Source organism: Kryptolebias marmoratus, linkage group LG5 (assembly GCF_001649575.2).
Source record: "Kryptolebias marmoratus isolate JLee-2015 linkage group LG5, ASM164957v2, whole genome shotgun sequence".
NCBI classification, from domain to species: Eukaryota; Metazoa; Chordata; class Actinopteri; order Cyprinodontiformes; family Rivulidae; genus Kryptolebias; species Kryptolebias marmoratus.
The window spans coordinates 9,246,521-9,265,633 of NC_051434.1; the positions used below are offsets into that span (position 1 = coordinate 9,246,521).

At 41.7% G+C, this 19,113-nt stretch overlaps 1 protein-coding gene across 3 annotated transcripts; it reads right to left on the bottom strand.

The window, feature by feature from the left end:
- Nucleotides 1–513: 513 nt before the first annotated feature.
- Nucleotides 514–18,376, bottom strand: LOC108239844 (zinc finger protein 516-like). Of its 3 annotated transcripts, none has more exons than XM_037975874.1 (7): nt 18,293–18,376; nt 18,106–18,210; nt 10,451–10,509; nt 6,116–7,653; nt 4,130–5,437; nt 3,811–3,875; nt 514–2,368 (listed from the first exon to the last, which is right to left on the bottom strand). In XM_037975874.1, the coding sequence occupies exons 4-7, from the start codon at nt 7,449–7,451 to the stop codon at nt 2,318–2,320; spliced, it is 2,760 nt and encodes a 919-aa protein (XP_037831802.1). In that variant the 5' UTR covers nt 7,452–7,653; nt 10,451–10,509; nt 18,106–18,210; nt 18,293–18,376; the 3' UTR covers nt 514–2,317. The 3 variants fall into 3 exon arrangements, with proteins under 3 accessions (XP_037831802.1, XP_037831801.1, XP_024862829.1); XM_037975873.1 differs by lacking the exon at nt 10,451–10,509 and adding an exon at nt 17,752–17,917; XM_025007061.2 differs by lacking the exon at nt 10,451–10,509.
- Nucleotides 18,377–19,113: the final 737 nt, after the last annotated feature.

Genomic DNA, 19,113 nt, shown 5'->3' on the forward strand with positions numbered 1-19,113 from the left:
AGATCACCTTTTAAACAGGATGTAGGAGGCTGTGGTTGTTGCTTCTGAAAAAAGCTGATCAAGAACCGGCCAATTATATAAAACTGGACAATGTACTGAACAACATGCTTGGTCAAATTGTCATTTTCCTGTTTTGGATTTGTCTGCTTGTCTTTCCCTGTTACGTCTGCACACCTGTATCATTTTAATCCTGTCTCATTGTGTATTTTCTCCTCTCTGGCCTGGAGCCAGGAGGAGCTGCAGGGTGTCTCTGGGCAGAGGGATGTCTGGGTTTCCCGCCTGTATCTGTTGCCTCTGGGTAAGAGGCAGAACATGGATGGATGGATGGATGAATACTTTTTTTTAAACAGTGACAGTATTTGTGCATACATTTTAAATCATGTAAAGCAGTATAACTTGTATTAAAATGCTCAGTTGTGGGATTTGTCTCCTGGTAAATGAACGTGTCCTTAAATGTAGCTTTCCTTGTGAATGAGGTCACACGCTGTAAATAAACGCCTTATGGAAACGAACCAATATCAAACAGTTTTATTCAGATCGTTTTACAGTCAGACAAACCGTGGACTTGGTGAAAATAGAAATCCTTGCACCGACATGATCATCAACTATGGAACATGTTCACATCATGGTCACAAGAACTCAGTTTTTAAAGCTCAAGGCTTGCATAAAACGTTCAGGTTGAAACTGCTGCCAAATCTGATCCAGGCTCAGTGAAACCTGCTGCAGGAACATCCCCCCACCACCTCTCTCTAACTCTGCCGTCTGACATCAGTAGTGCTCCTAAAAAAAACTACAGTTTTTAACATGTTCTCCCACTACGAACATCAAGTACTTATGGGTGCTTAAGTTTCACTCTTAAAAAACAAACAGAAGACCATTAAATAAAACTATCCTTTACAATATTTATCAAAAAAATAAATCCACATAGATCAAAGTCAATACTCCAGTAATAAATAGCTCATTTATTTCCTGGATATTCCAAGAATCAGAAGTTTATGGCTTTGTATTGATGCATAGACTATTTTCTCTATGGGAGCTGAACACGCTGGAGGCAGGGTGCTAAAATGTAAAGACACTAAACGAGCCTGCGAACAGAAAACACGGGAAAACGATCAGAACTAGGAGCTTTTAACAGTCGAAGATATACCTTTCAGTAGCCTGACGAGGAGGTGTGTATAAGAGCACAATCAGTAGAAAACCTACCGCTTCTACTTCTATACAAATCACAGCATAAAAATGCTACTGTCAGCACATTGTGAAGGAAGAAACAATTCACAGGCTGAATTTATCGTTTCAATCAGAATTTATAAAGCAGGGCACCGTTTTAGGCTACTTTTCTTACTGACCTGCTACATGATAGGCCTGAAATTAATATATTCTCGTTTTTTCTGAGAGAAATTTGGGTGTGTCCTTAAAAAAGAAACTTTAATAATGAATTAAAATATATAATAATTCTTTTAAGTCTGTACTGCCTTCTGTCTCTGTGCTGTTAACTATCTTGAGGTTGAGTACAACAGTTTGACGATGATGCTAAATGTGAGGAATAAAAAATTTCTGTTTGATTTTAAACTGAAAAGGAAGTATTTCTGAACGCTCACAGTACTTTACTCCCCTGGATATACAGTACTGAGAGTATACTTGTGCTTTGAGCAGGAAAGTGATGGACAGAGGCTGACTGAACGAAAACTGGCACATTAACTCAAAAAGTATTGGAATAAAAACTAAAGTGACTCTAGTTTAACTTTAATTCTGAGTGGTTTAACAGTAACAAACTCAACCAAAAACAATGACTTTAAGAATTAAGTAAATAATTATAATTAATCATAAGAAACTAAGAGGTTTTACAAGACGGAGCAACAACAAACTGAAACGTTACGTTAATATACAGCTAGTAATAAAACATTTCCATTTTGTTTTGAGTTTCTGAAGGTTTCAGTGACATCATTCGTATAAAGGTTTGGTATGTTGTAGTCGTTTCGATGGACATGTTTTCAGCGTGGCTTCAGCTCCACATCGTATTTCCACCTGAGTTGGAACATGCACACGTTTCTCAATTCCTTTTACAGTAATTCTTGGATTTATGTAAGAAAAACAAAAACAAAAACAATGAAAACACACGTCCCTGTGTGTTAGCTACCATGTCTACACACCTAACAAATAAAGGGAAAAAAATGGATAACATTTCAAAATGAAACAACAAATTAAACGAGTCCACTTCTTTGATTTGCATATGTTGTGCATCAGCCAGCGCCTCTGTCTTGGAGTCGTGGCTGCTTCCTTTAAAGGTCTCTTTGTCCAACAAGAACTTCATGTTTCTTCATGTTCCTTTATGAAGAGACCCTGAAGATGAAGTGGAGAGGCTGTTCATCTGCAGGAGACAAACAGCTTAGATAAATACCTGTCTATGGACTAATCCTCGTTTTAAAAGGAATCCTTTCAGGTGTTTTACAGCTTTAAAGAAATCACAGAATGTTGCTAATTTTAAATTAAAGATTGAAATTCCAGTTCCTCTATACATTATATACATCTGTGTGTTTAAAAAGTTGCTCACAGCTTCCTTTAAAGGGGAGAAGGAGGAAGCAGGCTGAAGGTAGGCCTGACTGACAGGCCTAACTGACACAACATATGGAGATGCTGGGCGAATTTTTACCCTGAGGGGGGACAACCATGTCTTTTTTATTATTTGTTTGCCTCCTCGCTGTCAGCCTCCCTTACACAACGCGAAGACAGAGGCAGCCGGGTTGCAGGAGCTGACAGCTACGCACGCAGACACACGTGTGCACAGCAAAGACAGGCTGTACTCGGACGCAGACAGGGTACAGACAGGAGAGCAGGAGCAAACACTTTCTGCAGACACTTAGGAGGAAAGGAGGCACTTCTCTGTGTCTGTGTGTTGTTTGGCTTTTTTGTTGAGCTTTTTTTGTTTGTTTTTTGCAGCCAACTGATTTGAGATGCTAATAATTAGAGCACTGCGAACAATACAAAATGAATAAAATCTCTGTTCTTTTTAAATGCTGACACTCAGCAGGTATGATCACTGTAAATTAGTGCCTTACAATAAATCATTTCAGTATCCTTATTGCAACATGTGCATTCACAATTGTCAAACTGCAGAAGCTGGAATGTCTAATAAGGCCAATTATAGTAAAAGCTGGATGCTACAGCTTTGATCATACTTGATAAAATGTTAAAAATACATATTTGTAATGACTAACGTGCAGCTGAGTTTCTTTTTATATCAAGCATCATATATGTAATTTCTCCCAATTAGTAGGTCTTTGTACTTTTCCACCCACAACACGTTCTTTTATAGTAAATGTGTTTGGAAAAACTGTAAAAGGAGAAATAAATGCTTACAACATAAGTTGTAAAAAAAGATTTCAGTTGCACAAGGGAAGAAGTTAGTTAAAACAGGAACTTCATCAGTAGCAGCTTGTTGTTTTTTCCAGATAATGTAACAAACTTTTTTTTTGTTTAAATCAGCATCACACAACTCTGCATGATAAGAGCAAAGATTTATTAGATTAATGCCTTTAGCATACGTTTGAACTGAACTCAAAGGTTCAGATAATTTAACTGTTTAACTTTACAATCTCTCCTGCCCTAGATTAGTGACAACATTTTTGTTTGTATATATACTGTATGTGCTGATTCCATTTGAAATTAAATACCTCGTTTCATATTTATATTTTCAGAAACAAAAAAAATGTTTTTGTTTTAAAGATTTAGAGTGGAAGATAAGGTCATTTTTATTAAAAACTAAATCTAAATCCACAAAGTGTCAAAATATGCTGAGAAAGAAACACTGACCTGTTTGGAAGCTTCAGAGGACGAATGGACTTCATTTCCAAAATGTCCGTTTAACTGCAACATTGCTGGGAAAACAGAATTTTAGCACAACAGTTAAACACATTTTGGCATTTTCATATTTTATTTACAAAGGTATTTTGTTTGAATTATTAAAATATAAAAGAAGAGTGGCCATATAAACAGAAGGTGACCATTAACAAAACAACATTCTGGAATGTTTAGAGTCTAATTTAAGCTTTTTATCTGTCCAACTATAATTCAGTTTAACTACAATTCAGTTAGTTCTCTGTTTAAAAGAAAAGAAAAACCTCCTCCTTACTTTGTGGATCAAGTCTCGGATCAACAAACCCCCAGTGCTGATAAAGAGCTGCCAGATCACGGGGACTGTAGTTCTTCAAGAAACTCAAAATATCGACGTCCTTTGGCATTTCTCCTGTTGATTCACTCTTTCCCTGAGCAAAAAGGAGCGGATCTGAATACGCTTTGGCCCCATGTGGCCCCCACATGTTCATGGCTGCCCAGAGATCGGGACTCTTCAGACCTGGGGAAAAGTCACATGACTGCCTGCGGGAGTGGGCTCTGTCTGCAGCTGCTGCGTTTGAAGAAGCCCCGCTGTGATTTCTCACCAGCATAAAACCCAAACCCTCCTGTGGGAAGATTCCCTCCGCAGCAGCTCTGTCGCCTCTGTGTTTGGGGCTGCTTGAAGGCTGAAAGCCATCGAAACGCTTGGTGCGCGTGGAGCTGTTTAATGAAGTAGCTTGGCCACTGGAGCCTTTGCTGCCACCCTCTGCTGCTCGCTTATGTTCGCCCGAACTCCTCTGAGGCTGGAGGCCGACCTTCCCAGCAGACTGTGTCCCGTCTGAAGAACGCGAGTCCTTTGAGTGATGTTTGGACTTTGAGGTGCCTGACTGGGTCCTGAGGGTTAAGTGCTTGCTACTGCTGCTGCTGCCGCTGCCGCTCCTGCTGCTACTGCGGGTGGTGAAGCCTGGAGGCTGTGTGCGCTGAGTCCGAGGGGCGGGTAAAGCTGGGCAGTCCTTGCCTTCCAGGAAAGGGGGTGGTCCGGTGCGCCTCCACTGAGAGGCTCCAGCCTTTGAGCTTTTCAGAGTGTTTATGCAGGGTGCCCACTTGGGCGCTACGGAGCTGTTGCCATTTACCTTGTGTGCAACACGCTGATGGATCCACAGTACTTCTGGGTAGCTGGTCTTGTGGGAGCAGTATAGGCACTGATGTCGCACCAGACCCTCTGTTTGCACCGAATAACCAGCAGTACTGTTTCCACCAGCAAGAGATGATGAAGAAAGATTAAGAAGACTGCCAGTGTCCCCGGTAGCCTGTCCTTCCTCTTTTACCTCGCTTCCATTAGACAATCCCATCTTAACGTTTTCCTCTGCCAACTCCTGACCCGGAGACTTTGTGCAGGGAGTCCAGTATGGCTGACTGAGCAACAAACTCCTGCTTCTGAGGTAGTCCATGTATTTTGAGGCTCCGGACCCACCCTTGCTAACGTTATCCACAATGGCGCTGTGTTTGCTGTAAGAACCCAAGTGCTGACTGTACAGGTGAGACCTGAGCAGTGAGGAGTCGACAGTGTGGAAATCACAGTGCTCACAGAAGAAGGACTTCTTATCTGTAAATAAGAGCAGAAGATGGCGTGTGATCGTCAGCTGAAAGGTTGCAAAGTGACGTAAGACACACGGCAGAGTCGTTAACAATAATTACATTATTCTAGAAAGAAGAACAGGACTTAATTATGTCAGGGATTGGAAATTATTGTTACTCAAAATACCAGTCATGACAATTTTTTGCGTTGGTTCAGTGGAAACACCACCTGAGATAATGATCATGGCCCTTTAAAAGCACAAAATATTGGACAAACATCTATTTTAACTTGTGTACTGCTGAATTATAACCTGAAAATTATTTATTTAGTTATTTACATTTTTATGTACTTTGATTTATTTAGATGACATAACCTTTGTGAATGAATGTATTTATACATGTGCAATACCAGGTGCTGTAATTCCACTAGAACGTCACTAGAGGGCTCCCTTTGTCACATTAAAAATAGAATAAATGATTACAACCACACCATGGTTAACTAAATTTTGAAATGACTTGTCTAAGTTTATTTTACCTTACACAAACCAGACACCTGCATGTTACGTTTTAAAATTAAACAAATGTTTAAAATTGCACCAAGTTCTACAACTGTAAACTGAGCCTGTAATTCCATCTCAAGGTTAAGGATTTGAACTTTTGCCCACAGCAAAGCTTTAAATGTGCTATGAGATGTTTCTGGACTCACCTTCCTTCTCTTGGCTTCTGGCGGTCTTGCTCAGTTTTGATGAGAGCTGGACATCTTTAACTGCCTTTTTCTGTAGTGCCTCGTAAAAAGCATGACCGAGTCCGTTCAAAAGGATACGGTCCTTCTGACAAATCTTTTTGTCTCCACCTTTAGCGTAGCCCAAGGTGTTCGATGTGTGATCCACGCCTGTGTCGCCCTTCTTCTTCTTCAAGTTGGAGTGAGAGGTGTCAATTGGCTTCCTCTTCTTCTCTGGCTTCAGGGGCACGTACTCTCCTTTCTCTGTGTCATATGCCACCTCTGCATCGGCCAGTCTCTCCTCCCATCCCAGACATTTTTCTGCAGCCTCCACTAGTCGACCCCTTGTGGCTAACTGCCATGCTTGGTAACTACAAACTGGATCCAGCTCTGGAATTCTCCCACCCAGGATCTTTTCCACAGGTGTTTCTTTCGGTTTAGCAGTAGTGAGGTTCAAGCTTTCCAAAAAATGCTTCTTATCGACCCGCAGCTCAGAGGCTTTCACGTCTTTATGCGGTGGATTCTGGGGATGGCCATGGTTCATTTTATGTAGTTTTTCATGAATCCGCAGGGTCTTGCGGTCATAGAAAAAGTTCCCACAGCTGGCACAGAGCTCATAGAGGCACACTTCATTTGTCAGTGACGCTGGGTCCTGGGGAATCCCGTTAACGGTAGCAGGAGGTTCGTTGCTTTTACTGCCACGGAGCTGCGCTTTGACTCGGTGAATGCGCATGTGGCTTTGGAGGAACCATGCTTGGCGGAAGCGTCTTCCGCAAATGTGGCATCCATGGTCCTGGGAGCCACGGTGCCGTTTTATGTGGGATTTAAGGAGTAATACCTGAGGGAAAACCTGGCCACAAACGGTGCAGGAAAAAGGTCCAGAATCAGCCGCGTCGCCAACCTCGACACCATTTTTACTCTTTACTTTCTTCTTAGTTGCTTTCTTCTTTACCACCCCATTGATAGGATGAGTTTTGTCAGATGTGCTGATCGTTTCAGGGGGGTCAGGTACATCAGGACCGTTTTTCTTCTCTTGCTCTCCTTCCTCCTTCTTGCCACTGGAGTCATGGCTGAACAGGCCCAGTTTATGGCTTCGAATGTGAGCCTTCAGACTGCCCTTCTGAGCCGCCCTGTGCTCACAGTAGGGACACTTGTAGGGCTTCTCCCGGGTGTGTCTCCTCATGTGCTGAGACAGAGAGCTGAGGAGAGGAAAGCTACGACCGCACACCCCACAGGTATGGCTTGAGGCTGTATCTTCCTCAGTCTCTGCTTTTATGCCAAGTGTCTGCTGTGAGACATCCTCCTTCTCTTCAGTCTCCATCACTTTTTGTGGAGCACTTAAGCGTTAATACAAAACAAAATAAAGAAAGCCGTGAAGTAAATCTTCTGACTGTGCAAAAGTTTATGCCCCAAAAGTTACAAAGTCCTCAGAGCAGGCACCAAAATCTTGCAAAAAGCCACAATATTCATTGTCCATCTTGACCTTTAGACAGATAAGCTGCGTGAAGTTTTCACAGGAACTCCTGAAAAAATAAAAGAACTTGAGTTAGATAATATTTTACGCATACTTTCCAAAAAACAGATATTGCTAAACTACACTATTCAGTGACAGATTTCAGTCAACTTCATAAGTTTTTAGTAATCCCTCATATCCCTCATTTATTTTGCCTTCAGGGAGCTAGATTTTCTTGTAATCTTTGAAAGTGACTGTGCAACATTTCTTGGACTTTAAGTGTTTTTTCACTTGTTTTAAGTTTAGTACTTAATCGTTTTCAGTTTGTTTAATTTTTTTTAAATTTGTGTTTGTTTAATTATTGAGCCGCTTCAGTTTGACCTATGAATCATTCAGGCATAAACAGACAACTTAGCAAACAAAAACATCATTAAATCACATATTTAGACACTTTGTCACAAAGATACAAATTGGTCTTTTTTTTCTAAATCTATTTTTGTATGTCTGTTTCAAAGACAAAAACTATTTTACCATCACTGTAGTGATTTCCAAAGAACAATTAGCTGAATAAGTGTAGCACAGTAGATGATCAACTAAAGGATGATGCATCTTTTTCTTATTTTATGACGTCTTTTAGTCACAGTTCATTTGCTGTAGGTATTTTTTAGACTTGACCCTTCTTTTGTGTCCTTTACTTTTCTCATTTTTTTACATGCTGCACAATATAACAGATGAAAAAGCAGACGAAACATTTAAAAGCATAAAGATCTTTAAACGTTTTTAAGTCTGGCTCTTTAGAAGCAAAGTATAAAGAAATTAGGGGTGCTTTAAAGCTGCTGCACATTATTCTATGTTTTTCAAAACACAGCCACTGAAAACTAAGTGAGAGAACCCACTAAAGAAATCTGCATCAAACAGATTTTTGGAATATCCTTTTTGTCCCACAGCGGATGAAAGATGCCTGTCTGTATGTATTAGACTGCGGGTCAGTGTCTCAACATGCATGTCTGTCAGTCCTTTGGTTCCCTGTGCCTAAATTGAGTGTGTGAAGTGAAGCATGATGAGATGTATTCATTCCTGGCCAGCCAGGATGAACCCTTAGGGGCCGTCCACTCTAATTCACAATCAATAAACCATTATCAACAAACTTCATTTTAGTACCAAACAGAGCCTTCATTCTGGAGTAAACAAAAAAAACAGAATAAAAGTAAGAGAAAGGCACATATGTGAAACCTTTAAATATTAGGAGACAACATTGATTTGCTGATGAAAATGTCTGTTGGCCTTAATATTTTAGATTATTAGTTAATTAAAATAATTAATGACACTTCATTCTTAACAGAATAATATAAAGCAAACAATTACAGCTGACATTAAAAAAAAGACCTTTTATCTGTGAAACATGTTGACCATTTCTAGGACTGTTTCTGTGAAAGAAGGTACTCTATGGTATACAGCCGGCTGGGCAGTCAAAAGAGAAACCTGCTATTGTGTTGGCCGCACCAGAACTGTCACATCGCCTCACGTCTGGTCCTCCAGCCCTCATTAGGGGGTCGAGATAGTTATTGTTAAACCAAAGAGGCCTGGGCCTACACGTCACTGTCTTCGAATACTCGCCTGAGCAAAGAGGCAGGACAAAAGGCGACTCTCGTTCGAGACATCAGTTTATGAATGTGAGGAAAAACTGGGAGAGCATATACAAAGAGCTAAAAAAAAGAGACTGATATAATTTTCAGGCGCTGAGGCTGTCTGTCTAATTATCTGTCTCTGTATCTGCATCCAAAGGCGCATCTGTCTGCCTGCATGTTGTTGTGTGCGCTGATCCGCTCACGCTGGACTGGGTGTTGGCTCGCCAATATGGAGGAGTTTTTTTTTAGGGGTTTCTTTCTGCATATGGCAGGTGTTTTGTAGGAAGACGCCATCAGATTAGTGCACGGCCAATGTGGCACACTGTCTCCAAGAGGGGGGGAGGACGTGCAGGAGAAACTGGAGGGTGGCAATTAAGGGTTTAAGGTTAAGGCGAATGTAATGAGTTAACACAATGGGGATAAAGTCAGAGAACTGATGGCAACAGATGGGTATAAACAGGCCATCAGCATGGAGTTACTTGCCTCTACAGTGCAACAGTATGAGCTTACAGTATATCTTTGCCATTACATATATTTTCATAACCCTCATCCCTGTATGTACTCAACTATATTTCTACCTCCTCAGCTTTTATCCCATAAACAGACAGTGCTCTTTAAAGGATCGGCAAAGTAATGGACATAGTCAAACATGTTGCTCCAGGGCTCAGTTTATTTCTTTTTAGAATTCCTAGCTCCCTTTTTTTTCCTCGCTCTTTTCTTTGGCAGATGAATAGGCATGTCCAGTCAGCTGTCCTCACATTGATTCATCCTGACGTCCCAACCAGCTCAGCACAAACTCCCTATGGTCAGGGCACGGATGCTGAGAGCTTGTGTGCTGTGATGTGTGTGTGTGTGTGTGCTGCTTGTGCGAAAATATCCGCTTTCGGTGGGTCGTCTGTTTGTGCACTGCCAGTGTGTCTGCTTGCTGCTGTAGCCTGGAAATAGAATCTCCCATCTACCGCATAATGCACCTTAACACCTCAAATGCCTGATTTCTTTCTGTATAAAATGTTTCACTAATATCTCTAGTGGCAAACAAGTAAAACGTATTAAAATCTTTGCTGCATGCCCCGTGATTGTGTGCATACGTACAGTGTGTGTCTCTGTGAGTGTGCATGTGTGCTGAAATGGTCCAAATACTCACATCCATGAGTCTGTGCCAGCATACCCCTGACTGGAGATAGCATGTGACTGTCCTTATGCTAGTGTTCAAAGCCATAGTCACTCACTAAGCCTCACCTCGCATCTACGGTTTTGTGTCCAGTAATCCTGTCTCTTTCCAGCAACTGCGAACACAACTGAAGCAGAAAACAAATCTAGATCACAAACTGAGAGGGTGTACTTTGCTAAATGGAGTCTTAAGATAAAGACAAGATGTAATTCCCCACCTGTGAGGTTTTTTTAAATATTCAATAAGCCTAAAAAGCTGCTTCCAATCCAACCTTTCAGTTTGAATAAGATTATGTCAGCTAATTGTGAATTAGAAGGAAAGCAATCTTTTACAAAAAAAAACTACAAAACAAAGGCAGGCAATTTAGCCTAAGGGTAATTAATTTGGTCTTAACATCAGTTTCTTTTTCAAAATAAAAGCATAAATGCATATCACCCTCCACTTTGAATGCCAAAATGTTAAACAAAGATATTGTACAATCGGTTAGCTTTCAAAGGATGTGTTGGGGAATCCTCTCACCTACTACTACACCAGTCATTTTTATGTTTGGGCAGTCATAACAGACCTGGTTTATAGAAGATCTTTTGTTTTAACTTTTTTAGACTGGTTGTCAGCTAATAAACTTTAAAGAGCGAGGTAAAGCCCAACGCTTCACTTCTGCTAAAAAACAACAATACTGTTTTTGCTTTGAAATGCTCAAGCGAAAGGGAAAAACAAGTTTCTTCTTTTCTTCTGCAGAATTTGTATTTTCAGCGGATTTGCTGCTGATGCAGTTCAATCTGACTCCTTCCAGATGTTGTGGAGTCAGCACAGACACCCAGGTGTGTTTAATGACTGCTCAACACAAGGGAGCGTGTTCAACAACACATATCACACTGCAAACTCTTCCCACGTGACGAACGGATTATAAACGCATCAACCTCTGGTTGGTAAAAGGGTAAAACTGAAGATTACTGCCAGCTGAATGTAAATAAAGTCCAGTATAAATTAGCATAAATTGGACCAGTGCTTAAGATCATACAAGATCATACAAACATTTCCAGTTGTCGAATACAACATGGAGCCAATACATGGCTGCTCACCAGTCATAGCAAGAGGACATTTTGTGCCAGCAGGATGTGAATGCAGCATCACAGTTGTTTCAGTATCCCAGTGAGCACGGAGCACCATTTGAGCTGGCACATTCCTCACTATCTGATCACTGGTTTACAGCCTAATAACTCATGGTGTTATTTACGTCTTGCAGTGTTCTTCGAGTGACTTAATTGCATGAAAAACAGTGAAGCAGCACTCTACTGTGGGCGAACAGCCTAATGTACCTAAAAGATTAGACAGCCATGAGCTCAACAGTCACAAGTACGGACAAACTTGTCCACATTGGTGCCCATCCCCCCCCCTTGTCCAACTCTGCACTTGGTTACACAACATATATAGGGATTACTCTTCACTGCATGAGACGAGCTGCTCAATGAGTGGCCTTTTATCATGGACACCCCTTAGTGGATTAAAAGGTATTCATGACAAGGGAAAGAAAAGATGAGAAAGAATTGTGGCACCTGATAAAATGACTCACGCAGGGCCTGCTGCAGACAGGACAGACCAACTGAGCTCTGCCTCTGAGAGCGGAAAAGCAAAGGTGAAGGGGTGAGGTGTGGGGACATTTTTAAATATCAGAGATGATTTATCTACCGTGAAAGGTCCGGGGATCCACTGAGGATCCACTCCCCTTTTTCAGTGTGGATTGGCTGGTGTGGGAGACACGGGAGTATAATCTGCTGGCATTAACTTGCTCTCTAAAAAAAGCACTCTCGACAGGGATTAGATTATCATGGCAAGGTCAACTCAGACTCACCATGTCTCCCTTTATGTGTCTGTCACTCTGGTTTGTGTCTTTTAACTCCATCAGTTTTCCTTGTATCATCAGTCCCCCAGTCTTCAGAAGGAAATCTTGGGAAACTCATTTTGGTCTCTTTTTTAATAAGCTGCTAATGTGAAAGATACACGTTTTTTACAAAAAGATTCAATTTAGAGAATGCTTATTTCGCATGAGCAGCATTTATCCTAAAACGTGCCTCCAATGCTAAAAAAGATTTTAGTATGATATGAAAATGAGACATTATGCAGCCTATTAGATATTTATTTAAATGCATCAACCATAGTACAAATAACTTCTCTTTTGGAGTTCTTAACACTCCAGATCCTAAAGTTATTAAGTTTTATGATTAAAGCAGTAAATTTTCGCAATGAAAAAAAAAATGCAGGGAGGCTGTTTCAAGCATTTCGGCCCTGGACAATTAAATCAAAGATACAAATGAGTAAATATAATTTGCTGTTGTCTTTTGAGGGGTTTACTACCAGTTTCGCTCTGACCTGGAAAATGAGGTTTAAGAGTAAACTCATTTATTTTTTTGTTAGTTTTAATATAGTTTACAGTTAAAACACTGATAATATCTTGAAGCAATACATCAGATCTTTAGAAGTGGGTTCTGTGGAAAGGTTATACACAATTAACATCATACCAGTTTTAGATAGCTCTTTGACCGACCTGAGTTTGGAGAAACAGAGTTTAATTCTCACCAGACTGATGCGCACATAGAGTTAAAGAAGACAAACAACCACTCACGCTTACACCACTAATTTAGAGTGGCCGATTAACATGCATGTCCTTGGTAGGAAATCGGAGCACCCAAAGAAAACCCACATGGGCCCAAGGATGCAAACATGCAAACCACACACAGAAAGGCCCCAGCCAGGAGTCGAACCTGCAACCAACTGTGTCACCGTAAAGCCTATCATGTGAATACAGATTTATAAACCTTTACATCACTACCAGGTTCATATTAAGCAATTGTTTACGATTGAATTACATGGGTATTTGCACAAATAGTGTGAGCAGCAGCTAGCTGTAGCACTTCTTTGTAGCCGGGGCTAGTTTTTATGCTTTATTAATTGTGTAACGTGAAACTGATGGTGATGTGAAGGTTTATAAAATAGTGAACCACTTTGACCTTTTTGACACAACAGAAATCCACTCGGGTCTCGGCACTGCTCAGACTGTGTGTTGGCTTGTCTGTCTGGTCAGAATTAAACTTTATTATTCCAAACTGAGGCTGTTCAAAGAGCTATCTACAGCAGGAAAAATATTATTTTTCATACTCTTTCCGCAGAACCCCACTTCAAAAGATCTGAACTATCCTTTTAATACCTAAATCTAGAGTGTTGTGTTGCACATTTTAACTAACACAAAAACAGCATCTCCATCCTTAAATATTTTTGTGATTTAGATAAAAAGTTGATACTGGGTTTATTCAAATTTCAAACTCTCACAACCAAGTTTCTAAAATTGATCCTTTTTGTAAAAAAAAAAAAGACAAGTTTTTTCATTGACTTTGCTTTTAGCTTTCAAAACTCTCAAGTTACATAGTAAATGCTGATTTGTAAGAACGTGTTTGTAATTTCCTGTTGATCTCTCATGATCAAGGTAAGGAGTGTAGGAGGGGTAAGGTGATAGCTGCTTAGCGATTTTTTACCCAGGAGCAAAAGCATGACAGCTGGCAGGAGGCTCTGGATTAGGTTTCCTATAGGGGTATTGCATCTTTTACACCACTGCTCCTCTGGAGTAGAATGGGCTGATGGTAACCTGATTCCCTCAGACCCATCCAATCTCGTCTCCCTCTGTCTCAATGGGACCAAACAGAAGGGAGCTGTGAACGCCTTACTCATCCCTCCCATCTTCCATCTGGACAGCTTGCCGGTGTTTGAACTCCAGCTCCTCCGCTGGAGACTTAAAGGGCAAGTTCTGCTTTTTTTGTTTTTCTTTTTTTTTTCTTTTTTTTTTTTTCGGGAACCCATCTGACTCATTGCAAGCTGGACATGTTCTCTGCCAAATTTCACTTCCTCACACCAGTATTTTGTTCCACTGAGGGAGACGATTCTTGGCTTTGTGAGGAATGGTTCTTTCTGTACTACCTGAGCATATTGTCTTTACTTCACAGTGTGAAGAATTCTCTATACACACGACTCCTGGTCACCGGGGCGAGCCCCTTTGGGTAGTTTGTATCTAAATCTGTCGGAAAATAAATTTTATGTGCCACTTTATTCATCGTGAAAGATGGCAGAGGCTGGTGCACTATCAGGTGCTGCAGCTTGTAAACAGTTGGAGGAAGCTTGTTGTCTATCTTGTCTACCTTCCTCTTCTCTAGTAGAAAAGAGTAATTATGGTTTAACAACGCCTTTTCATGGGATCAGTTGATGCAGGATGTTTAAGTCTCTCCAGCTGGTACAATACACTTGGTGCTTCGGGGAACGGGATGCTCTGCTGTGGTGCTCTCATGTGCAAATTAACCAAAACATTGGAACAAATTACAGGCTTTGTGTCTTGTTAACTCACCCTGAAGAACTTCCACACAGACAGTGTGTTGCACATTGCTGTTAACACAATGTGAGCCGTTCTACAGCTGGCAGAATGTTAGCTGGAGAATATTATATATCTGAGATCAATTGGCCGAGGCCTGTTCACAGCAGAAATTATGGCTTTAAAGTACAGTATTATTATTATTATTATTATTATTATTAGCCTTAACTTTCCCGACTTATTCCTTTATTCTGCTGCTATAGGCTTAGACTACAGGGGGACAAACTGACCACATTTAATTGTATTATAATTGGAATGAACGGATTGTAACTTGATTTGAACGTGAATGTGTTTTGGATTGAATTTATATTAGACTTTTTATTTTGAATTAAATTGGTTATATCTACAAATAAACTGAACTGAATGAAAGTATTTGTTTGTTTTGTACACTAATCAACTTAACTCTTCAACTCTACCTTAAACATTTATTTCTACATATCACAATATGGTTCATGTTTACTCTTCTCCTAAAGTATAAAGCCCAGGTAGGTTGGTTAACGCACACAAAGTTCAGCCAACCAGTAGAGACAGCCAACATGAGGTAACATCCCTCTGAATCCAGCATGTTGTACATCTGTACAGTGTGCTGTCAGATAATCACATCAGAGATACAACGCACACTTTGCACGAACGAAAAAAACACTCATTTGAAAGCCATCATTTGAAGTTTACTAACTTTGCTAATGATGCAGTTGTATTATATTTAAGCATAATTTGTTTTAAACCGTTTCTTTAAAAAGGTGAAGCTTTTTATCTAACAGTCTAAAGATGCTGTTGATTCTGTTTGGGTAGGGGCGATCTATAAGAAGCTCCGAGCTCCAAATTCACCTAGCAGTGAATTCAAAGCAGGAACATTTAAAAGCTTTTGAGCTGGCTTGTCACTCTGCTTCGTTTTGGGCTATCTTCACTGTGACTCAGATTCACAGCAGATATTTAAAAACTCAGATACTTGCACGTGTTTTTGATGGAGCGATCGTTATTTGTGTTCATTTCCGTTTTAGATGCCTCATTATGGTCACGGCGCACATTTATACAAAATAACAAAACCTCCAAAATCTTTCAGCCTGTATTGTCACCAAAACGGCTGTGTCCAAAGTCTTACCCCTCACATCCTCCTGTCCTGTCTGTCTCCACCCATCCCCCCACCCCTCCTGTCCAGACCCCCGTCTCCTGACCTAATCTAGATGATTAAATCATTTTTCTTTAGCACAAATATTGCCCCCCCCCCTTCACTGCTCTTGTCTGGTTGTTGGGTCGCACACCCTCCCCTATTGATCGTCATGCTGAGGAGATTACCCTAATAGCTGGGATTACTTCCCCCACATGTTGGTCGGCCACATACTCTCTGGGGGAGGAGGGGAGAGTCGGGGATGGTGCATGTTGTGCATGATGTGCAAGTGTATGGAAAGGGTGGGGGGAGGAAGAGGAGGAGGAGGAGGAGGAGGAAGAAACAGAAAATCTGGGCCTATCTGTTCATTGCCAGTGCATGATAAGGGCCTACAACTAACATCACATCTGGATGGGTTATAATTAGAGTTTGGGGTTTTTTGCAGCCTACATAATCTTTAGCGCTGCTCATGACAAAAGCTTTTTAGGAGCGGGGCAAAACAAACAACCCTGAGGACAATTTTACTCAACAACTCAATGCAACTACATGTAAAGCACAGTGGGGTAGTTTCATAATGAAAAAATCAGTATGTGGATTAAACATGTTATAAAAAATGAAGTTTAAATGCGATTAATAAGAGGTGAAAGGATCATTACTTTGTATTGGCATTGTAAATGGTGCCACATAAGTCGATAACTACTAAAGAAAAGTGCACAATAAGCCCACTAATCACCACTTTCCAGATGTGTGGATAATAATAAAGGTAGCACAAAAAGTAAGAAAACTTGTGTTTGGTTATTTGTTTCTTTGTTGTAGCAATGCTTCTTGGCAATAATTCTTAAGCCTGTTTATTTTCCCCTTAAATGGAGCCACATTTGTTCGGAAAATTTGCGGGTTGAGCAGCAGAGTTGCGTGTGTGGGTTGCCCCCATCAGCAACCAGTGGCAATCCCATACCGCCACAGCCTGAGACTGAACTCTATCCTCCAGGATGACAACGCCCCCCCCCCAACAGAGCGAGGTTTATCCAAGACCACCTTCAGACTTTGGGAGCGGAGAGGATGGACTGGCCCACCTGCGGTCCTGACCTCGACCCCACTGAACACCTGTGGGATCAGCTGCGTGTGCTGTGACCAACACAACCACATCGGCTGACACGGTGGTGGAGGATGGGATGCCATCCCACAGCAGTGGGTGAGCAGCATGAGGAGGTGCCAGGCTGTTGTGGCTGTGTATGGTTCTTCCACATGCTACTGAGGCCCCTGGCTGTCAAATGAATAAACTGTTAAATTGCCAATAGGTCTCGTTTCTTCACACTTTAACCATCCAATCCAATAAACAACACCAAACCAGAGGCAATAGCAGAATAAGCTGTTTGGCATTGACAGAGAAGATTTGGCAAGTTTCGTTTGTTTTGTTTTTTGTATGGGTGCAGCCCTCATACTTAACTCTGCTGCTCATTTTCTGAACAAACGTGGCCCCATTTAAAAGGGAAATAAACAGGCTTTCCAGTGGTGTAAGATTTACTGCCAAGAAGCATTGTTACTGCTAAGAAACAATCAATCAAACCCACTTTTTGTTTCTAAGTTTACACCAATTTAGTGGCCCACTCAGAGCAGCTCGGTTCTCCCAGTGGTTTGGTGGCTGGGACGAGTTCGAGTGTGCAGAAATCTGACAAGTTTAAGAGGTTAAGAGCTGGTGGAAATGAAGATGTTAAAGCCCCAGAGGGCAGAAAGAGGGAGGCTGGAGGCCATTCAGACAGTCAGCGCAGAGAAAAGGAATTCCGTTAATCCGCCGCTGACCCGGTACAATGGCAGCCTTGTTGTCTGTCCCGTTTGCGCTCACCTACCTCCCACAAGTTTGGGTTCTCGCTGGTGGCTGGTTCCGCAGCTGGGCCGAACCACGGCGAGCACAACAGCGAAGCTCTAATTAGGCACACCGACGAGAACGTGTCCCAAAAAAAGGGGAGCTAACTGCGTCCGAGAGCGCGAGTCTCCGTCCGCTTGAACCGAGCGCTGCACAAATAACAGACATCCATATTAGTGGGCGACACACCGACGGGATGCTGTAGTTAAGTTTCGCCGACGCAAACTCCAGCAGGAGCGCTCCGTAAAGTGTCCGAGCCGACCTACGGCGCCCCGCTTCCTGTCCGGAGCACCATCTATTGTTAGTTTGCCCGTCGTTCGGCTCCGCTCCGGCTTACCTTAAAGAGGTTAGGCGGCAGGTTGCTCCTGAAGGAATCCCGTCACGGATAAAAACAATGGCGACAAAATCAGGGCGCTATCTCTCAGCGCGGCCGCGTTCATCCCTGCCTCGCGGGGGGGGGAGAAAAATAAATAAATAAATAAATAAAAGGAAATAAGAATAAAACTTCAATCCCAGTGGTGCACCTGAGCTGCAGTCCTGTCTCCTCCGTCTCCTCTGCAGCGGGGAGGCAGCAGTCGTTGTCCGGGGGGGTTGGGGGGGGACTTGAGTGACGCGAGAGATAACGTTATTAACGTTAATAACAGGCGGCGCGAGTGATGTGTGCGTGCGCGCGCGCGCGGCTCTGTCCTGTCCGCTGCGGTTTACCAGAGAGGTGAAGGGTGGGCGCGCGCGCGCATTCACCTTAGATTTAAAAGGAAAAAAAAGAAAAAGAAATAAAGAGTACTTTTACAGCGGTGGTTCTCAAAGATGGGCTCGGGACCTCGCTGTGGGTCGTGCCACGCGAGCTGGGGGGGTCATATGAAAGCTTCAGAAATTAAAAGTTTTTGGGGTTTTTTTTTAATTGCTAAATGTATATTTCCACCATGACACTTACAAGAGCAGGAATGCATATCACCCGCCACCTTTCACGCCAGAGTTTTAAACTAGGATCATCTTATTTTGACAAATGACAAATTTATATCTATTTTAGTCAAACCTATTATCCCTGATCTGTTGTATTATTTGATCTGGCAAGATGTGTTAGCACTCAGTTTATGTGTTTCTTCTGACTCTCAGCTACTACCACCAAAAGTAGCTCAACATTTGTAAAGGTTACTGAGTTAAAGCCATTCTTTCTGTTGGCTAAAATTGATTAGATGTGGCAGCCATCATGAACTGAGTTGTCTCCAGATGCTAACCTTCTGAGAGTTTCAGCTAAATGTTTCCTGTGGGTCATGAGATATTTTGCTAACAGACAAACAGTGCTGAAGCCAACAAACAATGCCAGAGGTATAAGTGAAAATAT